General features: G+C 38.8%; 1 protein-coding gene and 1 long non-coding RNA gene across 8 annotated transcripts; both read left to right on the top strand.

The window, feature by feature from the left end:
* Positions 1-816: 816 nt before the first annotated feature.
* Positions 817-11300, top strand: LOC104435122 (toll/interleukin-1 receptor-like protein). 6 transcript variants are annotated; one of them, XM_039309013.1, is made up of 7 exons: positions 817-1061; positions 1705-1945; positions 2336-2470; positions 3821-3911; positions 5667-6349; positions 7187-8325; positions 11031-11300. In XM_039309013.1, the coding sequence occupies exons 5-6, from the start codon at positions 5790-5792 to the stop codon at positions 7536-7538; spliced, it is 912 nt and encodes a 303-aa protein (XP_039164947.1). In that variant the 5' UTR covers positions 817-1061; positions 1705-1945; positions 2336-2470; positions 3821-3911; positions 5667-5789; the 3' UTR covers positions 7539-8325; positions 11031-11300. The 6 variants fall into 6 exon arrangements, with proteins under 6 accessions (XP_039164947.1, XP_039164948.1, XP_039164950.1 ...); XM_039309014.1 differs by lacking the exon at positions 3821-3911; XM_039309016.1 differs by lacking the exon at positions 3821-3911 and having other exon boundaries at positions 822-1061; positions 1705-1817; positions 5751-6349.
* Positions 11301-13499: 2199 nt separating this feature from the next.
* On the top strand, positions 13500-16929 carry LOC120291517. 2 transcript variants are annotated; one of them, XR_005549601.1, is made up of 7 exons: positions 13500-13549; positions 13645-13730; positions 14249-14518; positions 14798-14837; positions 15402-15527; positions 15939-16029; positions 16251-16929. It is a non-coding gene; the product is annotated as an uncharacterized LOC120291517 (long non-coding RNA). The 2 variants fall into 2 exon arrangements; XR_005549600.1 differs by having other exon boundaries at positions 15402-16029.
* Positions 16930-18667: the final 1738 nt, after the last annotated feature.

The raw sequence follows: 18667 nt of genomic DNA, 5'->3' as shown, positions 1-18667 counted from the left end.
AAGTGAAACCATATATCGAGAAAAATATAAGATTGTAAGAAAAATGTAAATTGTACTGAAAATGTAAATTTTTATAATGAAAGTGTAAATTGTTTAATTTTTCTCTTAATTCGCAAATTGCGTACCATACCATAACATCGGATTTTCCTTCTGATAAACCGTGCTATGCACTTTGCCACGAAAACATAGGCTAACCACACATTTCCTCGGCCCCTAAACATAATTTATAGCCAGTTATCTGAAATTGCACTCTTGAAATTAGCGACCAAACTAACTTGGGCCAAAAAACAATTTCAAAAAAATTACGAAAATGCCCTTCTAGACCTGATTTAAAGTCCATGGGCCCAATTCGTATCCAAATGGTCCAAAATTACTTCTTTTTTTTTTTTGGAGGGGGAGGTCTATGTCCAAAATTACTTAAGGCCGTGAAACATTCAAAATACTCAATATTCGCAGAAGATAATTCATTTCCAGAAAACAGATAGAAATTAAATTTCCCAAATATCAATCATTTTAGTCCATTCTCTTCGGTCATTGCTCAGAGCCTTTCAAAGGCTATGAACCGAATTGTCAACAACAGATATTTATTTGAACAGAGCAGATCATTTAGAGAATTTTCGGATGTTCATCAAACTATTTTCCATAAACTTGGCAATTTTGTAATTTCTGGAAAATGATAGAAAATTTAAATATCTCCAGTGAAAAATTCACATCTGTACTGTTTTGTGTACTGATTTCAAATGGAAAACTATTTTGTAATCTAACGCGTAATCCATAAAAGCAGTTGGAAGCAACCGCGCAAGCACTCCCTCTTTCCGACCGGCGAACCACCGACGAACAGGATCGCGACGAGGAGGGGCGCGGAGGGGCAGGCGACGGTCCCGCGGCGGGGGAATTTGGATGGGTTTGCTTCCTCCGCCGGAGGAGATCATGTGCTCGAAGGCAGCGAGATGCCGATGCTGACGTGCAATGCGGGGAAGAGGAGAGGAATGGGGAGGAGATTTTCGGGAGGGGAGGGGGTTAGGCTTTGGAGGATCTTGCACGGCTAAGATGCCCGAGAGGTGATCCCATCAGTTCTCTCTCTCCCTTGCCTTCTGCCGTAATCTATTCCTTTTCCTCATTCTCTGCCTATCTCTCTCTCTTTCTCTTTCCTCTTGCTGCGCTTTAAATTGTTCTCGCTCGTCCCCTGGTTCTCGCAATTCGGTCTCCCGTTTCGAGCTGAGGTGCGTGCTCGGCGTCCGTGTTTTGGCGTTCGGCTGTTGCTGTTTTGAACGCTTGATTTGGTGATGTGTGCGGTGTGCGTGCTTTGGTGCTTCGATCGGTACCGTTTTGGGCTCGAGAGTGTGGATTTCGTTCCCGATTTGGCAGCATCTGCGGGGGGGGGACTGTGCTATCGGCAGCTCAATTTTAGATTTTTTTTTTTCTTTTTTGCCTTTTTTGGGAGCTTCGGGGTCTAGTTGTTTGATTCTCGCACTGAGCTGATTAGGCTTCTGTGAAATGTTCTGATGCCTCCTTTCTCCTTTGTTCTCTCGGTTTGCTCTCTGATCTTGCTGATCTGCTTCTGAATTGCTTGCTGAGGCTGCCAATTAGCGGCAAAGGATCGGTCTTTCTTTACTCTAATGAATATAATTTGGATATCTCTGCTTCTGAATTGCTTGCTGAGTTCTCTTTTTTTGCGCCTCCCTCTCTCTCTCCGACGGACAGGATCGCGACCTCCCTCTCTCTCTCTCTCTGCCCTCCCTCTTTCCGACCGGCAAACCACCGGGACTGGCGAACCACCGTGTGCTCGTGACCCAGGAGCAGAAACGCCAATCACCGTAAGTCACTTGAGACGCTCGTCTTTCGCTCAGAGATATCTGGCTTTGATAGCTCTAGATTGAGGCGTGAAGGTGATCTCATAATTGTGCTGCTTTTGAGGCTCGGACATGACTTGATGTGCTTTAAGGTAACTCCTTTTTAGACATTAAAGCCCATCCGAGTAATTCTGTCTCTCTGCATTACTTTTCCAGATGAGCCGGGTGGTCTATTACCTTTTGATTGAAGAAAATATAAACGTTTGATTATTACTCATTACATGACATCTAACATCGTTAAAAGCATGCACAATAGAACATGTCAAATACCATCGACTTTTTCAAAATCACGGGTCGTCACATCTATTGCAGATTTTTCTTACTACGTTCCCTTTACTCAAACTGATCAGTATGAGCGATTGGACTGGTTAAACCGGACGGAATTTAATAGTTCTTTCTACAATCTCTCTCTCTCTCTCTCTCTCTCTCTCTCTCATATTCGTCACTTTCTGAACCTTTTACATCCATCCTCTCTCTTGCAGAACAGTTCAACGCTATCATCTTCAGTCCTTGCTCTCTCTCGTTGTTCATTTCCCTCTTGAAAGTTCTCGCCGAGGCTTGTTTAGGGTCTTCTCTCTCCGACCTTGCACCTCCCTTCGCATCTCAGCTTGCGGAAGGTAATCGCTTTTTTCATCCCTTATTAGCGTGTCATTTTTGTTGATTTGTTGCGGCCGAACTAGCGTGTAACGTGTGTTGGGCTTTTATTGTCTAATGTGGGTGGCTGCTAACGTGGTGTGTCACCATCTCCAGCTCATAATCGACTTCTGTAGAAAAGGGAAGCCTTTGCTTTCGACTTTAGATGTGACTGATCATGTGGCCTCTCTCATTGTTCGTTTACATCGCAATTCATTGTCCATCCTTTATTAAGCTAGAATGAGTTGGAATGCCAGCACGCTAGATTCTATTGCGCGCAAAATTACCAGTATTCACCTCAAACCAGGGACCGTCTTTTGATGGGTCGTGAGGTTTCTTTGTCTATGAAGGTCTAAGATAAATTAAACAAAAAACGAAACAGAAAAGGAAAAGTAGTAGGCCGGTTTGCGGCCAATTCTGGGATCAAGGGGTTTGATTTTCAATTTCGAAGATTGGAAACAGGCTTTGATAGAGTAGGTTTCAGGTCTTGTTTCGGAATCTACACACTCTATAACCAATCACCCATAAAAATAATTATTCTCTTAATTGGATTTTATTTGACAATTTTGCCTCCCAATAGAACATTCTGGACAAATAATATGATGTCTTCCTTGAATTATTGGACAAGATAATCCTAAAAGGTACATTTTCTTCACCTCTAACTCATTCTTCCTTCAGAGTTTTGAAAATTGACGGAGTCAGTTAACTGAAAAAAGGGTAAAAAAAAAAAAAAGTTGAATGAGTTAATATGCCAAGGTTTGAGTATTCTTAACTCTATTGCTGCTTTTTTTGAACAAAACATGAAAACTATATTGCTACTTTCTACCTGCTCTCCACTCATGATAGTTTCAATCATCACAATACAAAACATACCAAAATCCATATTATGATGACTTCTTTCACTTTTGCGTCCTCTAAAATTGCAGTCATGGTAAAATCTTGATTTACTTAATCATAGAGACTCCCAAATACATGAATTCTTTTAAAATAGAATAGAAGTAGATAATTGAGGGCTTGTTATTCAACAGTATAATATGACTTATATACCCGTGTCAATCAATATCATATTCACATATATCTATCTATGATCTTTTCTTTAACTTCATACCTTTTACATGATATTTAATAGGAAGAAAAATATCTTATGACACACACGTGAAAATGATCACATAAATTGAACCATACGCGCATATTAAGAGATTCACCTAACTTTATAACACTCATTTCTTACACTTCTTATTACAAACAATAAATTCGTTCTTCAAAATGTGACTAATCAATTTAACTTGGTTTATCATGAATTTAGTAAATAATCCTATTCTTCTTCCTTTTAGTTGAAGAAAAAAAGCTTTGCGGTGATATTTTCAAGGTGGGCCCTCCAACAAAAATGGGGACAAGCACTCAACGTCATTGCTTCAAACCTTGGTCGTCTCTTAATTTTCTTCAGCAGCTTCCTTTTACTTCCTTTGATTTCTTCTCTTCTTCTCCTGCTTCCACCTTTTTTTTTTTTTTTTTTTTTTTGGTCGGTAAAAAGGAACTTTCATTCACGAAACAGCAAAATTACAACAGTTCACCGCGTCATTACTTAACAGATCAAACAATCCTGCTTCCACCTTATCCGTACAATTTTGTGTCATTTCTAATCGGTCAGACTACCATGGAGAAGGGGCAAAGTCAGAGCAAGGCAAACAAAGGGCTGCACCGTTTCGTTTCAGATCGGTTCCTTTGCGGTGCTTCTTGCGTCTCTATGCTTGTATTCAAACATCTCACTAAGAAGAAAAAGAGTGCATAAAAAAGAGTGCACTGAGGGAATCTGCTCCTCCGTTTGATGCTATCTAACAAATTTATAGCTTTAGTTCTACAGATAAGATATCAATCAATGTTTAAGATTTGAAGATTTAAAATGAAAGGCTCGGTGATGATATACCAGTTCAAAATAAAGTATTTATACATGGAATTATAGCATGTGGTGTTGGCATGTAATAAGTAAAAGATAAATAACCATGAGCATTTGTTTATCCCTACTTCACATTTCCAACTTCATTAAATATATGACAATTTTAAACATAATTTAAATATAAAATCACATCCATAATTACTAGCTCAGTCCTTTCTTGACCTCTTTCACGCATATCTAATTCTGTTTCACATCAATTATTAACATTTAAATGATTTATCAAATTCTGATTTTCTATAACCCAATAAAAACCAAACGTATGCTTATGTCTTTAGTCGAATGCAATATACTTGTACACAGATTCCAGTTCTTGATAGCCTAATTGAAAAATTAATGTACACATTGTTCGTGATTGGATCAAGCCAACGAGGTTGACTTGACTAGAGGATGAGGTCCAAAAGAAAATATTTTAAAGCATAGATATTTAAAAATATTTCTTTTATCACACTAAAAGCCCTAAAATTAACGTACAGGTTAATTGAAAAAATTTTGGACCCGCATTTTCAGGGAAATACTCTTAGAAAAGCCCTACTCAATATCTTCTTTCATTTCTATGCACTTTTAGAAAGAAATAAAATGTTGGTCCAAAAGGAAGTATTTCCCCTCAATTTAAAATCATTTTCATCAACTTCCTTCATAATTTAAACAGCCAAACAAATTAAATTAAATTTTTCCTCAATTAATATTTTAGTTTTAGTTAATTTTACATATGAGCAATGCCTAAAAGTTGAATCCTGCCAATTATATCATGATTGATGGAAATTTTCTCGAATTAGGAAAGTGCACGCATCTGGAGAATGATGTCCACTAGGCAACAATTACATGACACCACATTAGTTTGGCCAACGGAAATGGGGTTAGTAGAAAGGGTTGGGAAAATGAGGTGGTGGAGATAACGAGGTTTGTTTGGATATTAGGCTAAAAATAGTAAGAGTAAGGTCGAAGACTATTATAAGGATAAGATGTCGTGGGAGTTTATATCTGGTGGAAGATGGTTCCATGGTATTTCCTACATAATTTCACTGTTTTAGGTGTGAACTAAAAGAATCTGTCTTGAAATATCATAGACAAAGTTATGTCGTTATACCATGTGTTTTGAGGAAGTCGATTAGGCGTGGTAGCTAGGAGCACTGGCATTCGACTTTTTTGTTTAATTACTTCTTTCAATGTGAATTGGCTTTCTGAACAAGTAAATGAAGGGGCTCTTTGGGGGCCCTTTTTAGGGGCCATCACCTAATCTTCTGCAGTCAAGCCACGTTGGTCACCCAAACTGAAGGCCGTGTCCTCCCCCTCTCTCTCTCTCTCAGGAGCACGAACTTCTTTCAGCATTTCCCTCTCAGATCGCTATGGACAAAGGGCAAAGTCAGACAAAGAGAAAGACAGCACAGAAAGAGAGCACCGAGGAAGCATCCAGTTCTTCGTTCATCTCTCCAAAACTCACAGGACAAGGTGACGATGCATACGACGTATTCTTGAGCTTTAGAGGCTCAGATACTCGTAAGGAATTCACCGACCACCTCTACAATAGACTGGTCAATACTGGGATTTTTGTGTTCAAGGACGATAAGAGCATCCCAATTGGTGAGGATTTTAGTTCACAAATTCTTGGTGCCATCTCACGATCTAAGATTTCGATCCCCATCATCTCCAAAAATTATGCTACTAGCAAATGGTGCCTTCGTGAGCTCATCCATATGATGGACTGCAAGAATAGTGGGTCACACATAGTGTTGCCAATTTTTTACAAAGTTAAACCATCAGATGTGCGGCATCTAAAAGGAAATTTTGGGGATGCCTTCCATTCGAGTCAGAAGGATTTTGATGAGAAGGATGTCCAGGAAGGGCGGCGAGCACTTACAAAAGTGAGTGGCTTACAAGGGTGGGTGTCCGAGAAAATTAATAACGGGTACGTCACAGAACTTTTCTTCCTTTTGTTTGTGGTCATGGAACTTTTCATTTTTCTTTGATAAGTTCTCTTCACGCAAAACCAATGAAATGCAGATGTATTACTTGCATTGCAAGCTCAGAAAAGATTCCCAAAATGTGTCCCAATAAACAACCCTAATGGGTCGAAGACTAGCAAACACTAGTACTTCCCAAGATCTCGTGAAAACTAAACGAACGACAACTTAAACCAAAGACCCGTAGTGCCCAAGAATTTTACATTTGTCTCCAACACAGAGCCAAAAAACGAAAGAAACAACCCCTTCAGCCAATGGCATCAATCACTAAATAATATGCCTATAATGGACTCCAATGCTGGGTCTTGATCGCTACCAGATAAATTAGACCTCATTATGCCAACGGGTTGGCTCGGCTGAGAAGGGTTGGAAAATTCCCATTTTCCATGTTTAGGCTTGATTTCCAATGCCAGTAACCCTCATTGGTAGGCAATCATGGGATAGCCTCCTCTCCTCCTAGAATTTTTTAACCAAAAAAAAAAAAAAAAGGACCTATCTTTGAACTGGCAACAACCTCAATCGTTAATGAACATTATAGTTTGAAAGACTCTTCTTGAGCCCGGTACACCACCTTATTTTATTTCAACAAGATCCATCTATTGGCATAAGAGGATAGGGTAAAAAAAATTGGAATGACCGCTACTCCATCTTCCCCCATTGTTATGCGTAAATCCAAAACAGCTTGCATGTTAATTGGCCCCATGCATCCTCAAATATATGCTGGTCTTTGGATGAGATTAAGTATAATCAGGTAGTTATCAATGAATTTTGTTGTTTGACAGGAATGAAGGAGAATTAGTGGAAGAAGTGGTCAAAAAGGTTATGAGCATATTGCAACAAGACTTTCAGCTTGATGTTACTAAGCACTTAGTTGGAATTGGGGATCATGTGAGCAAAATCAGGAATTGGGTAGACACTCCTGCCAATACTGCTCGAATGATTGGAATCTACGGCATGGGTGGGATTGGAAAAACAACTCTGGCCAAATCAATCTACAACCAATTGTTGGATGAATTTGTAGATCATAGCTTCCTTGCTAATATTCGAGAAACGGCTCAATGCAACGGTATTCCTTATCTGCAAAATCAACTAATTGAGGAAACTTCAAATCGAATGTCAAATTCGGAATGTTGATCATGGAATTAGTTTGATCAAATCTAAATTTAAAGGAGAAAAGGTTCTAATTGTTCTGGATGATATAGATCACAAAAATCAACTAGATGCTTTGGCTCGAGAGCAGAATTGGTTTATGACAGGAAGTATTATCATTGTCACAACTAGAAACAAAGCTGTTCTTGATCAATCTGAATTTGAGGTAGACTATCCATATGAATTGAATGGATTGGATGAAGTGTATTCTTTGCTTTTATTTAAGAGACATGCATTTCGTATGGACCATTCTCCAACAGATTTTGAGGATATCTCTCGTGAAATCATATCCACCATGGGTGGGCTACCCTTGGCTCTTAAGGTCGTTGGTGCATACTTGTTTAAAGAAACAGATCGAAATGTATGGGAAGAAGTTCTGAAGCAATTAAAAGAACGACCAAATAAAGATGTCCAACATATATTGAAGATAAGTTATGATGCATTAGACGATGGACATAAGAAGATTTTTGTTGATATTGCTTGCTTTTTCATCGGCAAAGAGGGCAAAGACAAGGAATATGCCATATTCATGTGGAAGGACGGTGACTTTTATCCATATCAAGGAATTAAAGAGTTGACGTCGAGGTGCTTGGTGAAAATTGGAGATCGGGGAGAGTTTATGATGCATGATCAACTGAGAGACCTTGGAAGGAGCATTTTTTGCCTAGGACAGCCGCCTGAGAGATGTCTGAAAGTATTGGTCGATCAAGAAACCTCCCAAAAGAAATTGGGAAAAATGGTGACAACCTCCGAAAGGGAACTGGAATTAAAGGTAACATATGGCACTCCTTTTTTCTTTCCCTCTTTCTCATAATTTCATATATTTAGTCTTATCCATTCTAATCTTTTACCTAGTATGAGCATATGCTCCTACTCTTTTTGGGAAAAGTCTATTTATATATCCATTCATGTCCATCATAGATGAATTGTGACGGTAATTAAATTATAAGTGTCCCAAGGATGAAAAGGTTACATTATTTGATTCAAATTCATTGATATAAATTACATCTGTCAAAAATTTAATTTACACTCAATTTAAGATTCTTTAACTATGATTATACATCAAAAATCGTGTTCACTAAAAGCATGTAATATCATATCTTGTTGAAATTATTGGTAATCTGAAAGACGACAATAATTAATAAAGACAAAGCATATACATCACAGATAAAAAGAAATGAAGATTTTTTGGTTCAAAACAATATTGAACAATATGTGCCAATTATAATAACTAATAATTAAGCAAATCAGTTTCGTTAAAAAAAAAAAATCACACTTATCACATGTGCTTGCTTTCTTGTACGGTCGATTGTATTGCGGTGCTCCTATGAAATGGGAAATCAATGTTTTATATGGGAAAATTCCTTACTGTGCTTTTAAGGTCGTGCCACGTTGACTTTGTTCATCTCATGGATTAGTTTAGGTGTCTGACAATGAGTGGATTTTCATATTTCCCCTTTCCTTGCTTCATTCAATTCTGTTGTCTGCTCCTTAGCTTTTCTTAATAAATATTTCTTTCGTCTCCATAATTTTTTTATATTATTTATATTTTTGGGACAGCACCTTTTTTTGCCGAAAACCACTAGATAAACTTGACTATTTAGAAAATATGTCGAGCTTATTATTATATCGATACCTTTTTTTTTGGTACTATATTCAATTGTTAGCATCAAGTCAATTTTGAACCGAAGTTTGGCTTTTACTTAGATTGTCAATGTTCATGTCATTCGTTATTTTATATTGTCCGTTTGGGGAAGCCTATTAGGTTCATGACTGATCAATGGCGGGGAATTAGCCTTAGCAATTAACCAAGAGATGTTGGGCAAAGGAAAAAGCTTTATTTTCTTGATTTAAAATGAAATAGTTCATACATACCATTATAGAGAGCACAGTCTTTTGTTGATTCAATATCTGTTCTTAACATTAGCACAAAGAGCACACCATATGGTAGCTTAAAAAATGAAAAAAAAAAATCAGAATTTGTTTGAACAGAGATAAATTTTGAAAGATCTAATTAATTCAGGAAAAATTTAAATAAAAATAGAAGATGTGACGTTAATGTAATTTAGAAATGAAATATTTATGGGACTAATTTCCACCTATCTTGACCGTTTAAATTATTTATATCCTGTTTCTATAATTCATTTTGGTAAAATATCTGTTGATCTTTTTTTCTATGTAATATTCAGTAGAATATATGTACGATTGCAATTTATGAAAGATAGGGTGGGATGATGATTACAACAAGATTTAGTGATTTTTCCTGCAAACAAACTTAAGAGAAATTATATTCACCGTTGGTTTTTCACTAGTTAATATACAAAATACAAACAATGACAAACGAGTCAAACTATAAAACTGAACCCAACTGAGAAAAAAAATTCTATCTTTGGTTTCATAGTGTTTGTGAAAGTTTTTATTTTCGCAAAACAAATTTGTATCTTGACGGTTCGGTTTATTCTTAATATTTCCAAGAAACTAACAAAAAATTGCACTTTCAAGTTATGTTGATGGGTTGATAATTTTAATTTTTTTGATGTACTGTGTATCTTTTGCACTATTGTATCTTCTCTTCTATGATTGTACTTGGCCTATAAATAGCATTCCAGAAAAAAGATAATGCTTTCAATTTGGAGCAAATACCGTTCTAACAAAAGTTCACGTGAAAGAAAAAAGGTCAACTAGTCATGAACCCATGCCATGCAGAGGCACAAAAACTAACGTGAATAAATTTAGGGTGAAGATATAATTGTAGTATGCTAGTCTCTATTGAATCCATGGGCTGTTTTCGTCATTCACCTCTTAAAATTGAAAACCATTATTAATCACCACTGCCCATATCTAAAAATAGTTCATATATATATATATATATATATATATATATATATATGTAAACATGTGCTTTGCTTCTTTTTAAAGAAAAAAATAGTTTATCATTTGAAACTTCAATTGGTGTCATCGGCTTAATCCAATATAAATGGTGTGAATAGCACCTGTCATGTTTAGTCTATATCTAATATAACATAATACCATAATTATAATAAAAAAATGAGATTTGTCTCAGTTTAGGTCCCATCCAATTTATTATTATATAAGGATTCTCCCACAAATAAAAAGTGTGGCAAAAGAGTAAACTCTCACTCTTGTACGGTACTTGTTCTCTAACCAACACGTCCCACACCTTTAACAGTTAAATAATATTCTCTTCATCAACACTTCGTATCATTCCCAATCCTTATCACCATTCTCTTCTTATTTTTAAGAGTTAAGTTACAAAGTCTCATAAAACTAAGCATAATGTCACCAGAACACGCAGATAGCACGTGTCTAGAGTATTGTGGACATCGAGCAAACTCCAATTACAAATTAATACCATTTCTAGGTCAAATTTTGCTTTTACGTGTCACAAATACATTTTCTTGAATAGTTTTTTTTTTTTCTTTTTTTGATCAGAAACCAACTGTATTATTTACATAGGAACAGGAGTACTACCCATTGCCAGGGCATCGATACATAGTAGGTCCAGAACTATAGAAGGAGGAGAAGAGGCCCAATTAGAGTGCAAAAAACCTCGGCCACAGGCCTTAGCGGCCCAGTCAGCCAGGGAATTCGCTTCCCGTCTACAATAGGACAGACGCAAAAGTGGAAAACGGGATAGCAAGGTTTCAACGTCAACAATTAGGGTTCGGCAGTCCCATGGAGGAGAGCATCGATTATTCAGCATATCGACCATAGCCAAGCAGTCGGAATCAACCTGAAGGTGATCTTCATTCATTCCTTTCTCGAGTAGATAAAGCAGGGCATGATGGAGAGCTCGAATCTCAGTTTGCAGAGGCGATGAAGCAGGAACAATTTGGGAGGAACCCCCAATCAGATTGCCTTCGTGGTTTCTGCAAATACAAGCCACCGAACCTGTCTGATCCGCCACGGGGAAAGCCCCGTCAACATTTACTTTGATTGTCCCAATCGGTGGAGGATTCCAAGTCCGAGAGGTAGGCAAAAGTCTCTGCCCTGTAGATAATATGTCCTGCGGCTTACTGCGATTGCTCTCTGCAGTTATAAATGCTAGATCTACAATCTGTTCATGGGTTGAGCGTTTGCTGCGGAAGATGGAATGATTTCGCGCTTGCTAGATTTGCCAAAGAAGAGCTACTACAATCTCCGAATCAGGTATGTGTTTATCCTGCAACAATATATTTGCTAGCCAAGAAGACAAATAGTTGTGTGTGGTTTGTTGAAAAGTTAAGCTGCACTTTCGGATGAGACCAAATACCCCGAATTTGTGGGCAATATAGAAATAAGTGTTCGGGAGTTTCAGGGAGATGAGTCTGACATAACTGACAATCTGGGGTGGGGAGGATATGTCGTTTGTATAGGTTTTCCCTTGTAGCTAATGCATTGTGGCAAAGGGACCACAAAAAGACTCTGATTTTGGGGGCGGTTTGTAGATGCCAAAGTTTACGCCAAACAAGGGTTGTAAGGTGAGGGGATATGGTTGCGGAGGTAGGGAGAGATTTAGGAACATGATCTTTGATAAACCTATAGCCACTTTTAACCGAATACTCTCCTGTAAGTGTCCCTGGCCAAATAATTTTGTCGAAAACCATAGTGGAACCGAGAGGAATGGTGAGGATCTCCTTAATAACTTGCTCATCAAAACTCTCGTTGAAGAAGATGAACATTCCGTGGACAGATTCTGGTTAATATAACTTTCAACAAGTTCAGGCTCCCCTCTTTTAGCTGGCCCACCTAGAGTTCCTCTAGCTAACCATTTATCGTTTCGAATGTGTATGCTGTGGCTATTCCCAACAGACCATTGCATCTGGTCTAAGATGGAGTCCCTACCGAATAACAGACTTTGCCAGCCCCAGGACGGATTTGAACCTCTAGGAGCATGCCATAAATCAGTAGATTGAAAATATAAACCTCTAAACAGGCGACTCCACAAAGAGGAAGAACAGTGATATAGTCGCCAAGCTTGTTTACCAAGAAGTGCCTTGTTAAGACTAAGTAAATCACGAAAACCCAGCCCTCCCTTTTCCTTCCTTTCTTGAAGTAGTTCCCAACTTTTCCAGTGTATGCCTGATTTGGTACTACTGTTTTGCCACCAAAACTGTGCGATTTTCTTCTCAATAGATTTGCATATTGACACTGGAATTTTAAATATGGACATAGCATAGTTTGGTAAGGCCTGCACCACAGATTTGAGTAGTATTTCCTTCCCCCCTTTAGATAGTAGCTGTTCTTTCCACCCCGCCAACTTTGCACTAACCCTTCCTAGTATCCAGGCGAACATATCCTTTTTAGAGACTCCCCAATTAGAAGGTATCCCTAAATATTTGCCAGTTTTTTCAATCAATGGCACCCAAGAGTACTAGCCAGATTTTGCTTTAAGAGAGTAGGACAAGCTCTCCGCTCAAAAAAAGGCCGCATTTGTTCCTATTCACCACTTGTCCTAGCAAGACAATGTATTGTTGCAGGATATTGGCTAAATTTTGACATTCAATTAGACTTCCATCTAAGAAGAATATGGCATCATCGGCAAAAAATATATGAGAAAGGATAGGACAGCACCTGTTAAACTGAATACCTTTAAGATTTCCCATATCGACAGCTTGTTTAATGAGAGTTGATAAAACATTAGCCACCAGGATGAAAATATATGGCGAGAGAGGATCGCCTTGGCGTAGGCCTCTTGTAGGTTGAAAGTAGGGTAACGGTTGGCCATTGAATTTAACACTCAGTGAAGTCGTTGTTATGCACTGCATTACCCAATTCACCCAATTGGTATGGAACCCGAGTTTACATAAATAAGCCTCCAAGAAATCTCACTCTACTTGATCATATGCTTTTTTCATGTCCAGCTTTAAAATAGCTTGAAACTTTCTCTTTCGACCCCCGGTTTTCAATTGGTGCAGACTTCTTGAACAACCAAGATGTTATCCCGTATTTGCCTACCGGATACAAAAGCACTCGTTCCATGGAGATCAACTCAGGTAACCAAGGTTTTAATCTATTGGCTAATATCTTGGATATAATTTTGTAGATAAAATTACGAGGCTGATGGGACGGTAATGATCTAACCTTTCAGGATGTGGGATCTTCGGAATCAGAGTGATAAGCGTTCTGTTTAAAGCTGGGGGCAGCACTCCTGTGCTGAAAAAATTCTGCACTGAGGTAAAGATATCCTCTTGGAGTATGTCCCAATAATTTTGGTAGAATAGACCATTAAATCCATCCGGTCCCGGGGCCTTTGTTGCCCCCAGTTGAAAGGTAGCAGTTTTCACTTCTTCCCGAGAAACCTCAGCTATTAAAACCTGGTTCATTTCCAATGTAACTACTGACGAAATCTGAGTCAGGATAGGGAGATAATCACGGTGGCCTGCTGACTTATAGAGATTTCGAAAATAGTCCATTGTCAAGTTCTGCAGTTGAGTAGGATCTCGAATCCATCTCTGAGTATCATCCTGTAGCATAGTAATTCGGTTAAATTGCCTTCTCTGTACTGTCGTGGAATGGAAAAATTTGGTATTCCTGTCCCCCCACCTCAACCAGTTAATGCGCGATCTCATCGCCCAATATTGCTCTTCTTGCTGCCATAGAGATTGTATTTCTTCCTTCAGTTTTTTGATTGTTGCTTGACCATAATTAATATTTGAGCGATTCATAATGCACTGGAGTTCCTGTTGTAACAGATTAATCCTGTCACGACCATGCGAAAAGGTCGATTTACTCCATCTGGCAAGGACTGTAGAGAGAGACTGAAGTTTTCGATCCAGGGATGCAAATTGGAGATGTGAAGAATCCCAAGCTTCTACAATGACCTGTCTACTCTACTGATGCTGGACCCAAAAAGCTTCAAAAATGAAGGATTTATAACGCTTTTGTTTGGGACCATCGGTGAGTAATAGAAGGGGACCGTGGTCGGACGCGATTGCAGGAAGAGCAAAAACTTCTGCTGCAGGGTAAGAAATCCTCCACTCTTTAGTACATAACAATCTGTCGAGACGTTCTTTGACTTCATTATCCCCCGCCCTGTTATTTACCCAAGTGAAAGCGCAGCCCTTACTATGAACATCCATTAACGAACAGCTATCTATAAATGATCGAAAGGATTGCATCCTATAGGAATCAGCAAACTTTTTTCCAACCTTTTCCCAATGATACATGATCTCATTAAAATCACCTATACATATCCATGGCAAGTTATTATAGGAACTGATTTGCCTTAACTCTTGCCACAGCTGCTGTCGTTGAAGATAAACCGAAGGCACATGGATACAGGTAATCCTCATCGGACTACTTCTTGGATGAGCTGTGCATAACAAGTCAATAAAATGGGCATTATGTCTCTCTATAGATAACTGCATCTGAGCATTCCAGAAAACAACCAATCCTCCTACCAAACCCACCGGACTTACCACAAAAGAGTTAGGGAATTTCAGCCTCCTTTGAATTTTCTGGATTACTATGTTCTGATTTTTCGTCTCCATCAAAAACACTATGTCAGGCCTTTCACGGGTCACCAGGGCCCTAAGTGCTTGAACCGTCAGGGTATTGCCTAGACCCTGACAGTTCCAGCTGAGTAGTTTCATTTGTCCTCTAGTGGCTTTTTAGGGCAAGCCACCACAGCCTAGTTGTCAGCCTTGTCTGTCTCATAAACAGGATTTTCCATAAAATGTGAATCATCAAAATCTGTTGTGACACAGGGACGCGCTTCATAAGGAGCATATCTTTTGGCCTTCTTAAGTGGAGTAGTCTTAGGAGGAATTCTATGTGTCTTTGCTGTCTTACCTTTTGAAGAGCTGGCCTCTATATGTTTGCCACTAAGATGCTGTACCTGTACAGGGGATTGTTGCGGTGGCACAAGTTCTGAGCTGGGACAATCAGCTTGAGGGACCTGCTGGTTGAATGAAACAGAAGAAACCAGAGGGGTGCTAGGTAAGAGAAGGCGTGAGTGTTGCGGAGTTTCAGGTATGACCTCCTCAACTCCTTCACCGGTAGTGTCTTCATCGTAGAAAGCACGCCAATATGGGCTATGTTCCTTAACATCAGCTCTTAACCAGTGACCAAAGGATAAATTATCTTTCCCATCTTGTTGTGACTCAGCATAAGGTATAGTGGGACAATACATGGCATAATGTCCGATAACCCCACATGAATAACAAAAGTAGGATAATCGTTCATATTTGAAATCCAGCCATGTATTCCTACCTTCTAATCTTAAAAGCTTGCCTGGTTGTAGAGGCTGTTGTAAATTAAGGTCGACACGAGCCCTACCTGCCCGTAATGTCGTATTTTCCCTGCCTTCAAGTTTCACCTGCTGCACCGTACCAAGATGCCTCATAATTCTACTGATAATCTCCTCTGTACAACGCTCAATAGGAAGGCCGAAGATGTGCACCCAGAAGGCACAGGTATTGAAATCATAATGATGCAGAGGAGTGTTGGGCAACCAGGGCTTCAAGATAACAAGGTGATGTGAGAACAGCCATGGACTATTATCTAATACTCGCTGTTTTTCTGCTACCGAATTAAACTTAAACATATAGACTCCCTCTTCGCGTTGAGTAATTTGAACTCTATCATTACGCCAGATTCTTTGCATAGTATTCTGGAATGCTGGTAGATTGATAGACGGATTAGAGAGTATTTTACCGACCAGAATTAATTGACATTCCGCCAATGTTTCGGCAGGAACAGCTTCATCCCATACTTCAACCTCTTGCGGTGACCAAAGGCGACCTAATCTGGTGCAAAGAGCAGCAAGGCGTACATCTCCGTCCTGACTTGAGGATGCCATCTGCATGCATGTCTTGGAACCGGATGGAAGAAGCTTCGCAAAGGACTATGGAGAGGGAACAGTCAACTACCTCAAGAAAGGAACGAATCCCAGTAAAGTATAGTGAAAGATATAGGAAAGATACTCAGATAAAAAGCGTCCATTGATGCCGGGCATGGATGTGAATTATGTATGGAACGAAGAAACAAGACAGCGGAGAATTGCGAGAACGATATAGAAATTGACGTGAATTATGGATGGAACGAAGAAACAAGACAGCAGAGAATTGCGAAAAGGAAGGCCATAGCTGGATACTGTTAATCTGGAAGAAAAATCGAGTGATGAAACATACTGACGGATGAACCGAGGAGATTAGATTTGGGTTTGAGGGTTTGGTACTGAAGTGCTACCACTAGGTAGTGAAAACTCTACAAGGCGAGAGAGAAACCTGACATTCGCAGGAATTCGACTTTGAATAGTTCAAGTGGGGGGCATCACTGGCTCGAAACTACTTTGCTCTAGAAATGCATGTTATTAAAGTGTACTAATTTCTAATATCTTATTCACCTCTTAAGAAGCATGCCCATGCTAAAATTGCACGCCAATAATTTACATTAACATACCTCTAGAAAACCTATCTGACAAAAGTAGGTACTGACAGCTATATAAGTTCCATAACGGTGGAATACTCCACTCACTCTCTTTGCCAGGTGAGACACAGGCTTAAGTAAGTCCGACTGGACAGTTCAAACAGGGAATTATCTGTACTTAATAGTGCAAGGAATTAAATATAATGAGGATAATTTACATACACTAGCACGTTCCTTAACCACAAAACCGGCTGCTTGGGGTTGCCTCTCAGAAATTTCAGCCAAATCTTTCAAAAAACTATCAACCGTACCTTATTTTGCTTTGGGTAAATCCTAAAGAACTTGACCATAGAATGAACTCCCAAGAATAAACAACTCACTAGATATGGCTCCTTGGTGCTTAACCGAGGATGGCTGGGTGCCCGCTTTGATCGAGAATCGCACTGCTACGCCGTTCGTGCGACTGGTTAAGTCTTGCTGGAGGCCCAGCCACTGACCAGTAGCTTTGGCTACTTGCGACCTCTGTCATGGACATCTCAGCCTTGTTGCTCTGGAAGTCTGTGCCATGTCAAACTGCAGAGTCCCTCGTCCACGGGTTCTTTAATACATATTTAGTCGCGTCTTGATGTATCTGTGGTCAAGCTCGGGACGCTAATCCGATAAAAAGTTTAAATAGAGTTTTGTTTGTTTGGAGTAAATGCTCTTTTAAAATTTCGGTGCTCGAACGTTATCGAATACTGTCAATGATCAGCTAAACTTTCGGGGGAAAAATTAAAAGTATTGGCCGTCTGGGATTTTGTCACCATCTTTTAGTAATTTTATGATCACCATCTTTTACTAATTAAATGATCTCTTTTAGCAACGAAGTTAAGCGGTACTTTTTGACTTATGCAAAAAGAAACGGTGCCAGTCTCAGGAAACGGACATAGGTATCTTCACTCTTTTGTTTTGGTAAAATACACATGAGTAGATTTCTCCAGAAACTCTCCTCTGGCAGAGTTTGCCAAAAGATACTGCCCAGCAACAACAACCTATTGTTCCAAATGTTAGAAACCTTAATCTAACAATAACACCGAGAAAGGAAGTCAATTATTTCATTTTTAGTTGGCCTAAAACCAACTCTTTTCCAATTCCCATCTAAATCTAAAATATTATTTAAATACTATCACCTTTTAAACATACATGACAAGAAAATTTTCATTTTTAAAGGCAATGATTAAACACTTGATAAGAGAAGTTAACGAATTGAGAGAATCGGGTTCTTCCTTAGCTACTTAAGTTATCCATGGGCACTCTTTAACATTTGTATGTTTTAAAAGTTTCACGTATTTCACCTTGGATAAAAGTCAAAGTTCATACATTACAAGATTCAGAAAAAGCAGAAGGTAAAACATGTTTCGTCTTCAATTTCTTAAAGCGAGAAGCATTGTTCTTTTTGTTTAAAATATTGTTTAAATTTCAAAAGATTATCAATATATTATATGTGAGCTAAAATGTCAACATTTATGCATAGCAAGAGGTAAAAAGATGACAAATTGTGTAAGTCTAGGATTTAGAAAACTAAAAATAAAAAATAAAAAGTCAATTTAGACACTCAATTGATTGATTTGATATGCAGGGGTCTCCTTCAGGTGTCGACATGACCGGATCTTATGGCCTCCATGGCTGTCCCTCTACACTCACAAGTGAACTGTTTAAAACCTTACCGATCTCAAGGTTCCTTCAGTTGCACCGGAAGGCTT

Source organism: Eucalyptus grandis, chromosome 3 (assembly GCF_016545825.1).
Source record: "Eucalyptus grandis isolate ANBG69807.140 chromosome 3, ASM1654582v1, whole genome shotgun sequence".
Lineage (NCBI taxonomy): Eukaryota > Viridiplantae > Streptophyta > Magnoliopsida > Myrtales > Myrtaceae > Eucalyptus > Eucalyptus grandis.
Note: the sequence above shows the minus strand (reverse complement) of the source record. Positions and strands in the feature narration are given on the sequence as shown.